This window comes from Arachis duranensis, chromosome 9 (genome assembly GCF_000817695.3).
Source record: "Arachis duranensis cultivar V14167 chromosome 9, aradu.V14167.gnm2.J7QH, whole genome shotgun sequence".
Taxonomy (NCBI): domain Eukaryota; kingdom Viridiplantae; phylum Streptophyta; class Magnoliopsida; order Fabales; family Fabaceae; genus Arachis; species Arachis duranensis.
Window position 1 is genome coordinate 12,820,175 of NC_029780.3, and position 12,011 is coordinate 12,832,185.

General features: G+C 36.0%; 1 protein-coding gene across 1 annotated transcript; it reads right to left on the reverse strand.

Annotated features, from left to right (window-relative positions):
* Positions 1-514: 514 nt before the first annotated feature.
* Positions 515-12,010, reverse strand: LOC107464767 (uncharacterized). Its single transcript, XM_016083730.3, has 19 exons — positions 11,856-12,010; positions 11,497-11,609; positions 11,328-11,403; positions 11,073-11,215; positions 10,415-10,585; positions 6,858-7,062; positions 6,150-6,235; positions 5,718-5,949; positions 5,460-5,583; positions 4,610-4,746; positions 4,306-4,414; positions 3,887-3,929; positions 3,557-3,719; positions 3,295-3,365; positions 3,101-3,194; positions 2,030-2,248; positions 1,682-1,891; positions 850-1,152; positions 515-777 (listed from the first exon to the last, which is right to left on the reverse strand). Exons 1-19 carry the CDS (start codon positions 11,880-11,882, stop codon positions 652-654), a joined length of 2,652 nt encoding a protein of 883 aa, XP_015939216.1. The 5' UTR covers positions 11,883-12,010; the 3' UTR covers positions 515-651.
* Position 12,011: the final 1 nt, after the last annotated feature.

Genomic DNA, 12,011 nt, shown 5'->3' on the forward strand with positions numbered 1-12,011 from the left:
AAAAAAAAACTAAGTTGTTACAACGAGAGAGGAATTCTGATATATAAAATTACTCAAACTCAAAATCTATTGACAATTCCTAAATTACCCACCAACTAAACCTAACCACCCCAAATTCTAACCCAATCTCATCCTCAATTCCAATAACCTTTGGTCTTCACCACCACCCCCAATCTTGGTCTGAACATCCGGCAATGGTTTGAATCAGGTGCAGAGGACGAGGTCGTAACACCAGCGTCAAAAACGTCGTTGTCTTCGTGTTTATTGGCAACAGTCACATCATTATTTTTTATAGTTTTTTAGGATTTGAATAATTTTGTCTATCAAAATCCATCTTTAATAATTACAAATTAATTTTATTTTTTTATAATCAAATTTATTAGCATCATAATCTTTCATGTTAGTTTTGATATTTTACTCTATTCTAAACTTAAATTGGATCCGGCCAAAGGGGTTAAGTTCCCACAACCAGATTTACCATGGTTCAAATACTAGTCAAGAGAAGTACCTATAGTTTGTGTTCAAAGAGTTATCTCCGATAAAAACTACCTGGGTGTGAAAAGATCATGTAAGAACATTATCCTTTTGGCAAAGTCGCAAAGATGCAGTTGGCTGTTGAAATTAAGTAGTTCAACCACACAATCTACTTAATTACAGGACCCTATACATGCCACCTTTTTTATAAATTAAAAAGTCACTTTCCAATAAATTCAGCAGATCAACCACACAATCTTTGCCAGACCCGTTGAAGTGCCCTTGAATTTCAACCAAAGTAGCCTGAAACCAATAAACAAAACCGTTTTAGAATTGCAACCACAAAGCAAAGACACGTTTAGAGTTTTCACTAACCCCTTCATCATGGTGCTTTAGCCACTCTAATATAGAATTCTCAGTAGCTTTAAAGTCAGTTGAATTTATTTCCTTCATGTCACTGACTTTCTGACGTTTGGTTGTGAATTCCACTGGTCTAGATGGTACTATATCCATTTCCAAGTCACATTTTTCCATCAAGCTGTGCTCAGAAATGTTGGCTTCACAATGCGTTTCCACTTGCTGTATTTCCGATTCGCTGTCTTTCTGAGCCTGGATGTCATCTTTGGATACACCACAGCTTTGCATTGTCAAATAAGTCTTGATGTGCTGATAAGTGACCTGTGAGATTGAAAAACTATTCAATTGCAAGCTCAACTAAGTGACAAGCATTTCAAATAGCCAGAAGTTACAAAATATTACTGATATGTATTATATGAAAATGAACTTTGCATAGGTTTTTGATACACTCAATTTCATTCATTAATGATAAACGCTTATTAACACGAGAAAAACTTAACGGGTGAAAAAGATAATGATAAAAATCTCTATTCTGGCAACGATACTGTAGAGGTATGTTTGGTTGAGGCATATCATGAGATGAAAATTTTCATGAATAAGCTCCATGTATAAGTTTACACACAAAAATCATCCATTAAAATTTCCTCCATACTTATATCCTGTAACCAAACATCGAGTTAGTTACAATTTACAACTTGTTGCTGAAGTACCTAGCTGTTTCTAATCTTGCTCATTGACCATTATCCACTCTGATTGGTCATTGGATAGAAACACAACACACAATGAACCATATGTATCAAACAAACTATCAATTATCAAAGTACTCGAATAATAAAGGTAACAAACTCACATTTTCTGGCAATTCATCTTTTATAGGCTTCAGCTTATCTTTAGATCCAACCTTTAAAATAGCACCCTGAATTTCAGATTCGATCTCTTGCGTCAGTCCTATCACCTCACAGAATCTACTCCAATCAAAAGGTAATCCTTCTTGTGCAGCTTCCAACAGATATTCAGCAACAGTTTGCTCTTTTATAGGAGCTGATCTACCTGGAAAGTTCTGAGATTACAAAGATTTTGTTTATTTGAATTCATTGGTTTGGTGGAGGAAGAAGCAGGGGAAGGAGAGGGTAAAGTAAGAAGTCAAAGACACATGAATGATAAATCTGAAAAGAGTGACAATAGAATAATGACATACAGCAATCGTCTGAATAGAAAGACCATCTTCATGCCACATTTTCCATGCTTCAAACTTTGCTGGTGTCAACTTCTTTGAACTGTTTTTTACTGACACTGTAGATAATTTCCTTACTTCGTTATTTAGTAAATTAGCTTCCCCGTCCAATGGTAAGTTTAATCCTTGTGACAGTTGCTGGATAACTCTAAGAAAATGATCTCCATATTTTGTTACTAGGTGCTGCAGAAAATAGTCAGAGCAAGTCATTTAGATAATAGAAAGAAGAAAACAGCATACTTTGGTATGTAAACTATTGTCAAATGATTGACCAATGAAAGGATTAATCATACTGCACTCTACCATCATTGTAACTGCTGCTAAAATACCTACTACGTAATACCTATAGTACTGGCTTCCATGTAGGGGAAAAAATTTAGAGAGAATTTAATAGACACTGAAATCCAGCAGTAGAATGGTTTGATTATGATTGACTATCACCCATCAACATGCATTATTCTGACAAAACAAAATATAAAACAATAGATATTTTAGGGAAAAAAATTAGAACAGAATCAAGAATCAAATAATTTGTCAAAAATAATGTCTGCTTAAACTAAATAAGCTTTTTTATTAAAATTGTGAAAAGAGTGTCCAATGCATCAGGGAATGGAACTCCATAAAATTATAAACCTTATTAGTTCAGTTTTCATTGAAAACCAGAAAGTAAGGAATTCAACCAGGAACAAAAACATCATGGGAACCAGCATTGAGTTTTAACAGACAATGGAAAACAAGAACTCAAATAGGAAAATTAATTCTAACTCTCTTTTTTCACTCTACCAAAAAGAATTCTCATTCCTTTGATGTAATGTGGTTGTTTATTTCGGGTTTTACTTATTTATTAATAGAGAAAGAAAAATTACTTAAAAAGTATTCAATAGATGCCTTCAACCTTGTCAACCAGACTAAGAAAGTAAAATGGGGATAAATTCCAATTCTTATCACAGGTATAAGGATAGAAATCAAAATAATCATTTTTGCAGCCCTTAAGCTTGAAAATACAGACCAAAATCAGGAAATTAGAATATCTACCTGATTCACACCATCAATGTTTGCTAGCCTTGCTTTTGTAGATGGTCTTACAAGAGTAATTTTCTTGATTGTTTGATCGCCACATATGGCATATCTACAAAGAAGGTAAAAGAGCTTTATGAAAAAAGTATTGATCAAAGGAATTGTAAGAATTGGTAGCCTTAAAAATGTTTCAAAAATTAATAAAAACCTACGGAGCAGTTCCAACACTTCTTGCAAGCTTTAATCTTTCTTCTAAAAGCATCTGGTAGAGCTGTCGCTCAACCTGAATAGAGGTTTAGAACGCAAAGATCTATTGTTAATGGATGCCAAATGTATCTGTACGGCATATGACAGAAAGCTAATGTATCTTACAAACAATAAATGGTAGGTAATAAGACCACCTTTCCATGGAGCATTACCGAGGAGGAGAGGAAAAAGGTAGTTGAATAAACATAGTGCCATCGAATTACCAACCTCTGAAAACCCGTCTAAATCTGAAGTGGCCAGAGTCTTTGATTCTTCTTGTGTGCTCATATTTTCCTCTTCTCCGAGCAACTCAGCAGTCAGTGACAAAACTAAGGAAGGTTGATAATCAGGTGTAGAAGAGGCCAAAAATTGTTCTCCTTTTAAACTGACACTGATCCATGAAGAACAAATTTTATAGCTGAGTATACATTCACTTTGAAACATAATAAGATCTGGAGAAACATCAGCACACAATAGATGAACTTATAGACAATAAGAAGTTTCATTAATGGAATTTAAATAATTAATGTAGTCTACCCAATAACTTGAATAACCTACCTTATAGTTCTGTACACATCACTGACAGTTTCTTTCAAATAACCTGTGGATCAGTAGAAGACAATTATAAATTGCATCTAGTACTTTTTGGTAATGGCATTTGTTGTATAAAAGAAAATGTTCTGTCATCGTGTTAATCATAAATTATCATGCCATATGTTTCTGGGATAGACCAAATGAACTATTTAAAGGAAACTCCCTATTAAAAGATCATCCTTTCAATCAAAATATATGCCAAATTCCTATCTTTCCCGTAAGAGTTGTGTGTCAAAAAGTATGTCATCAAAGGGTACAAGAACTATATTCCAACCAAATAGTGGCATAGGCTACACTACCACAAGATATTTGGCTTTCTTCCATTTCCTAAAACCATCAAAAGATAACAACAGAAACTGGGTACGTTTTTGCACTCTACATACCATGAGCGATCAATTGATGCCCGAGTGCTTTCCACCAGTTTGGTGCGTAAGTTTTTCCAAGTCCATGAAGGGGAAGCTTATCAAACTGAGCATCGAGAATCTTTTTCGCCTGCAACACCACAAGCAAATACCATTATCAGCAGTTCAAAGAAGTATGGAAAGTACAAGGGTAAGATAATGGAGAATGTGAACTGAAAAGAACTCAAAGAAATGCTACCAACAACACTAAGATCTTACTGAAATAGTACTTTTAGTTTAAATAAAATGTTAATATGTTTCTTAGCTTTAATTTTGGAAAGCTTACTCGAGACCCACGCAAGATATCAATGGGCATATTAAGACCCCATTTTCCCTTGCATGAATGAATGCAAGCCATTAGAAGAAATGCTTCTCTAGACATGTCGCGCTCCTTCTTTGAGACTGTGCAGTTATCACAGTTTCCTGCCACAAGATATGAAATAAAATATAAATATGTAACTAAATAAGTAACACGGGACATTGAAAGATAACATATTCATAACCAGGATTCAATTTATCAAGCGCAACAAGGTAATCATCAGTAGTAAAAATTACTATCTGACATGGTAGTCACTTTCAAAATCTAAGCCTTGACACAATAAATTATGATTGCTACCTTGTGATTCACAGTTCATAAGCTCAAAAGCTGCAGATCCTGTCCTTTTGGTCTATAACAAGTCATTATACTAAAGTACTAAACCAGAACTCTTAAGAACTAACATCTTTTCTGCTCAAATAATGATACTGACAATAGTTAGACAAATTGTATTGGTTGGTAGTAACATGTTAGGCCATGTTACACTTCGTGTGAAGGTCTAATTTGTCAGGAACCTTGGTATCAAGAGACAAGATCAATATGAAAGAACAAAGAAAGAGAGTATGAAGACCATGTTTTCAATGGTGAGCAAAACCAAGATGATATACAATTCCCACTACACAAAGAAAATTAAAAAGGGAGAAGTAAATAACATGCATCACAAGTTAAATAGATGCAATGGATTTTACTAGGTTATAGCAGGGCAAGAAAAATGCTGCTTTAAGTCAAGCAAATGAAAAAGCAGGCTCATAATGTAGCTTAAGCTTTTATTTTACTAAAACTGTATGATTATATTGAAGGGTACAAGTGAAAGCCAAACCACATCTATCAGCTGGATATTGTTCCCCAAAGTGTTCAAGCAAGAACTTTCTCCTGCAAGTTGCAAGCACACAATAACGTTCAGCAGCAAGCAATGACTCCATAACAGCTCTTTTTTGGGTTTCCTGGCAAATTGGAAGCCGGCATATATTAGGCAGGAAATGGTTATAACTTGTAATGTGAAATATGCATGAAGTGGCAACTTCAATGTACACTAAACCGTAGAATATTAGCTACTGTTCCTGATATGTAAACATACTGTTTTTAGGTCTCCGCAATAAAAGTCACCCTTTGCAAAGTCACTTCTTGTGTAATAAAGCCAACAAACAGAAGCTATACCATCTCTACCACAGCGTCCACTTTCCTGGTAGTAGCACTCAAGACTCTTAGGGCAACCATAATGAATCACTTGTCTTATGTTAGGCTTATCTATGCCCATGCCAAAAGCAATTGTAGCCACCATGATTTGCAGTTCATCCCTGACAAATAACCTAAAGAAATTTGCGAACAGTTTAGTTAGGCTTAAAAGCACACCAAAGCACACTAGCCTATTCAACATAACAAAAAACACGAGGGAAGAAAAGAAGAAAATGGATATGGGAATTGGGAAGGAGCAAGCTCTGCACTCACAAGGACCATAAGGGAAATGATTCATTTGATATTCTGAAAGTACACAAGACAGAATATTAACCTATGAGACTCTTCACGAGATTTTTTATCCATTTGGCCATGGTACATTCCAGCCTCAATTCCTGCTTCTGCAAGTGACTTGGATATCTATGTAAAATAAGATCAAGCAAATATTAACAAAAAGAAAAGGCCACAGTCAATCTGTTCGCACATATTTCAACTGGAAAATTCCCAAAGAAGAGTGCCAGTAAATAGATAAAACAGGGACACATCACTAGTTTTAGATTTTTTTTAAAAGAAAAAGGAAAAACATGTTGTAGAACTACATATAAAGACGTGAAATTTTAGGCATTATGCCAGGCAAATATTTCACTTCAATAACTACATACGTTTTCTTTTCCCCATATGAAAGAATCCATAGCTGACGCTAGTGAAGCAATTTTATAGTTATACAATTTTCTCTTATAATGTGATGGGTTGAAAGTTCACATATTTGTCTTTAATGATTAAAATATTCACCATCTGATCATATAGTATCCTGCAGAACTACTTTGAATTACTATGCCCAAAAGATAAAAATTCACAAGCGGTAAATTCAAGCAATTTGTCTCTCAGCTTATCAAATGTGTAAACGTTTCCAAGAAAAAGGACTAGAATATTACTTTCAATACAAAAACACAAAAGTAGCAATCAGATGAGTTTAAGGTTCAAGTGGATAGTAGTTATATGACAGCATGCAAAATTTCCATCACATTTCAAGTATATTTACCTGCTCTACGTCCTTTATTGTTGTGCAGTAAATTATAGTTGAACCACTACTAACAACTTTTGAAATTTCTTGTACAAGTTCATTAACAAAAGATGGTCCACGGCTAAATGGCTTGACCCCATAGAAAAGATTGGAGCGATCAAATGAACCAACCAAAACATATGGATTCTTCAACTTCAGGGAGTTGATAATGTCAAATCGAACCCTGGCAGTATATCATGTAAATGACCATGACTGTGATGTTTGTTTCATTTCACAAAATAAAGTTAAGCATATTATTGATGGAACTATGAAGTACAGCAGGTAACTAAAAGAGGCATCACATAAAAATACTGAACAAAGTTTAGAATGTAGAAAGACCAATAAAGAAATATTCAAAAGAGAGGTTAATAAAAGTAAAAAACCCAACAGATATAGTAAGAAGCTGTGACGATGAAAGAGTTGGCAACAACTTGGGAGATTCACTAAAAATGATTAAGAGAGAGAGAGAGATAGAGAATCTGAGAGAGAGAGAGAGAGAGAGAGAGAGAGAGAGAGAGAGAATCAGAGAGAGTAGTGTGAAATGTTCATTCTTAAGCACTAACTATTGAAACACTGAATCCGTGCTTATAATTATATACAGAGGAGAAGCTTGTTCAGCAAGCTAGTGCAAAGGGTAGAAGAGTCTTACATGCTTAAGTTACTTAGGGGAATCTATCGTAGATGGCACCTGCTCTAACTGCCTAACAGATCAGCTTAACTGTTTCTAACTCTTCTAGACTTACTCAGTTCACTCTATTATGCCCCCTGAAACTGGACACTCCACTACTTTGGACAACTGTTGCAAGTAATTTCTCTCTTAGGCTCAGAAACTTTGCTTTAGATACTGCCTTAGTTAACATATCTGCTGGTTGTTCATCAGTGGGAATATAAACAATCAGTAGCCTTCCTTCCATGACCCTTTCTCTCACAAAGAAGAGATTTAACTCCACGTGCTTTGTTCTGTTATGCAACACAGGATTGTGAGCTAGCATTATAGCACTAATGTTGTCACAATACACCACTGGCCTTAAGGTGGGAACCTTTAATTTAGTGAGCAAGGTTTGTATCCAGATGAGTTCTGCAGTAAGATCTACCATACTCCTGTATTTTGCCCCGGGTGTTGGTTGTTCTCTAGATAAACCATGAAATTATATTAAGACCTAGATAGACACAGGCACCTGAAGTGGACCTTCTATCATCCACATCTGCAACTTAATAAGCATCCCAGTACCTTCTCAAATTCAAATTCAGTGGGTCTGAAGCTCCTGAGTGCCAACAAGGTTTCTTAGAGTCTTTTTCACAGCCTTCCAATGACTCTCTTGAGGAGAGGATGTAAACTGACAAGCCCTGTTCACACTAAAGGAGATCTGGGGTCTTGTAACAGTTGCATATTATAAAGCTCCTACAATCGATCTATACAGAGTAGGATTACCCATAGTATCACTGCCACTATATGAGAATTTGAGAGCAGAGACCATTGGAATGGAGAGAGCTCTGATTTTGTCCATTTTGCTCTTTTGGAGGAGGTCTCGAACATATTTATCCTGCGACACACACAATAAACCATTTGGGCGCTTTTGCACTCATGTTAAGAAATAGTGCAAGTCCCCTAAATCATTGAGTGCAAATTTGCTGTTAAGAGTGATGAGCTCTTGAATGTAGGAAGGAGAAGAGTCTGTGATGATTATATCATCCATGTACACAGGGATATAGTTAACATGACATTGATGAGTCTTGATAAAGAGAGAGGTCACACTTGGCACTGCTAAACCCCAAGCTCTTGAGTGAGGCTTTAAGTGTTTCGAATCATGCCCATGGTGCTTGTTTTAACCTCTACAACAATTTGTTCAGCTTGAACACTAGCCCAGACCCATCCAAGAACCATTCTAGTTGCTTCATGTACACTTCTTTAGTGAGCACACCATTTAGGAAGAAATTGTTCACAGCTAACTGCCTCAGGACCCAACCATTTGTAAGGACAAGAGCTAGAACCACCCAAATAGTTGCAGGCTTCGCAATGGGTGAAAAAGTCTCCGAATGATCAAAGCCAACCTTTTGTAAGAAACCTTTGGCAGTAAGGCAAGCCTTTAACTTATTGATGCTGCCATCTAAGTTCTGTTTTACACTAAAGACCCACTTACAGCCAATGACAGTGCGGGTTGGGGGAAAAGGAACCAAGCGGAAGTGCAAGAGAGGGCTTGAAACTCTTCTGTCATTGCAGCAAACCACTGAGATGAGACCAAGGCTCCACTTACTAAGCTAGGTTCGAGGGAAACTACGTGTGTGGCAGTGTGCATGAGTGTATGGGCCAGATCTTTTAGACTTTTACCCGGTTCACTCTATTAGTCACTAACTCCTGAACTGGACAAATCATTTCTTGCCACAAACAGCACCATTTTAAAGGTTTTGTTCATCACTAATAATCTCTTTCAAACACAAGCCCTACCACTGCCAAGATTTTCCAAATAGGTCTGTAAAGTCTGTTGCCCTAGATGGCAGCGAGTGCTTGGTGGAGACATAGGAGAAAGTTTATATCTCAAGCTTCTACGATAAAGTAGGCAGCAGTCATTGGCAGTACTTCAGAAATAGGGAGAGGAGGTGGTGGAATTGAGCGCTTCAGTAGGAGTGGATCAGAATCTCCATTGCTGTTATGCAATTGTAGCTCAGATTACATAACAGAAAATTGAATAGAGAGAGAGAGAGAGAGAGAGAGAGCATATTTTTTAAATGTGTAATATTGAGTAACTGAATTTCTGTTAGCTCTCTCTCGCTGCTTATATACAACTGTAAGGAGGCTTGTGGGAGAAGTTACATAAAGGATAGACTAGGTATTTAGCTCATAAGTTAGTTATCCTAATCTAGCTGGTAGTCGTACCTGGCAGGGTTAGTTTGTCAAGTCAAAACTCTTCTAATCTGGTTAGAGAGTTTCCTAGCTTACTCTATTAAGAGTAGTATAGCTTTTTCTTCTTTTTTGTTTTTCTTTTTCCCGAAGAAAAAGAAATAAATTGTGAAAAACAATACTTCTCAGGCAACAAATTGCACTATGAATCTATGATAGAGGAGCCTTTATTATGATTGTTCTATGCCAAAAAGCAATAGTATTATCTTATGTGGTTACTTTAGACTTCACAGCTCGATCTTATGATTTTGTAATCCTTTCATATTTCTTCAGTATTAGCCCTTATTATTTGCAGGAAGAGAAAAAAAAATGTATGGATGAGAGAGAAAAACAGATGAAATTTCTATTTACAGAGACTGAAATTTCTAATTCACTCAAACTAGCAAAGGATGGTGATAAAGCTTCCAAGTCAAAGTAGAAAACCATAATAAAATTGTCGACAAAAAGCAGATGAAGAGGAAAATATGTAAAAGATAAAGGAGGTGCAGAATGTGCATCAGGATCACTGTAAAATACAGCAATGATATGCTTCTTTTTGTTTCCTTTGATAGAAGAATTTCATTAAGACAAAGAGAAGAATAATACAAGATAACTAGTAATGGTATGCTTCACTATCAGCCAAACAAAAGGTACTTACTTTTCAGTAGCTGTGGCAGTTAAGCCAACAAAAGGAACATCTAGTAGAACACCACGTAAATTGTCTAAGTTCTTGTATTCCACCCTAAAATCATGCCCCCATTCTGATATACAATGAGCTTCATCAACAGCAAAAAGGCTAATTCCTTCCTTCAGCAAGTTAGACCAGAAACTGCATAAAATGAGATGAAATATAACACGAAATCACAATTAGACAAAGCATAATATGCACGAAAGTTAATGATCTATGGCATAAAATATATCAAACAATAAGAAAACTTTGGTCAAATAAAAGCATTATCATCTAAACAAAAAGAAATATACAAAAAGGATGCCACCATACAAGAAGCATTGGATTCATAACTCAACTCAAATGTTCAAGTCATAGTAAAATATACAGCACACAAACACAGAGAAAGGAGCACGAGAAGCACAAGTAGAAGTAGAAGACTTAATGAACGAGATACCCAGGCTTGATACCCTCCAAGACAAACAGTTTCAGGTCCAACTAATAAACTCCAAGCACTATTTTATCCCAAAAATAAAAAGAAAATGTATAAGTTATCTAGTGTCATTCGACATGAGAGCATCAATAGTTTGTTCACTCAAAATAAGGTAACGAACACAGCTTAAAATTATACATAGGTTTATCACAACACCTGGTAGGAACTGAGCAAGCCTTTTCCGGAGTCATGAACAAAATGTCAAATTGACCCTGCTCGGCTTTTCTCTGAACAGTGGAATCCTTCTGAGCACTTCCAAGATATTCAGCCTTGATGCCCCGCTGTTTTAAAGCCATTACCTGTTTTCCTCATTTTTTATATATATAGTAGATAATCACTACTTGAACAACTAATAGCACGGAAATGAGAAAAAAAAAAAAAGAAGATGCATTTGGACTAAAATCAACTCACCTGGTCTTGCATCAATGATATTAGAGGGCTAACAACTATCCCAGTCTTTCTAACAACCAAGGGTGGTACCTGGTAACTGTTTGAAAAAGGTATAGTTTCTATCTCACTCTCCAATTTAGGTAACTAATAAATTCAAATAAGAGTGAAATATTAAGATAATGCTATTTACCACAAGGATTTCCCACTACCAGTAGCCATGACTACCAAGCAGTCCCTTTTCTCAATAATTTTCTGAATGGCATCTTTCTGATAAGGCCGAAAATCTGAAAACCCAAAATATTGCTGGAAATCCAATTTCAAACATGTCAAAACTCGGAAGCATTCAATGACCCCAAACAGTCAAATTTGATAACAACTTTTTTCATTTCCCTTACAAATTTCAATAATTTATTCTCTAAACGAAATAGGGTATCAAAATTAACAAACTCTGTCCTACAACAACGGAAAAAAGAATAAGAAATAAAAACAGTGAAGTTAGTGCAATGCACAAGAAATTTTCTGAGTGACAGAAGAGAGTGCTTAGGGTACCTTGAGAACAGAGTGCATAGTGTCCATGGTGAAACTGCATGCGACCTCGAAGCTCTCAAGTCTCAAGAAATGAGATATTATTTGTTCCCGCCACTTCCACTTCCACTACCACTGTCCGTAAGTCTCGGAGCTTGGATAATGGGCCTCAAGGGGAAT

Excerpts from the sequence above, each read along its gene's own strand:
- LOC107464767 (XM_016083730.3), bottom strand. The coding sequence starts at position 11,882 with ATGGACACTATGCACTCTGTTCTCAAG. Across the intron at positions 3,195-3,294 it reads AGAAGTGTTGGAACTGCTCC|ATATGCCATATGTGGCGATC; the intron begins GTAGGTTTTTAT and ends CCTTCTTTGTAG. Across the intron at positions 1,153-1,681 it reads AAGATGAATTGCCAGAAAAT|GTCACTTATCAGCACATCAA; the intron begins GTGAGTTTGTTA and ends TCAATCTCACAG.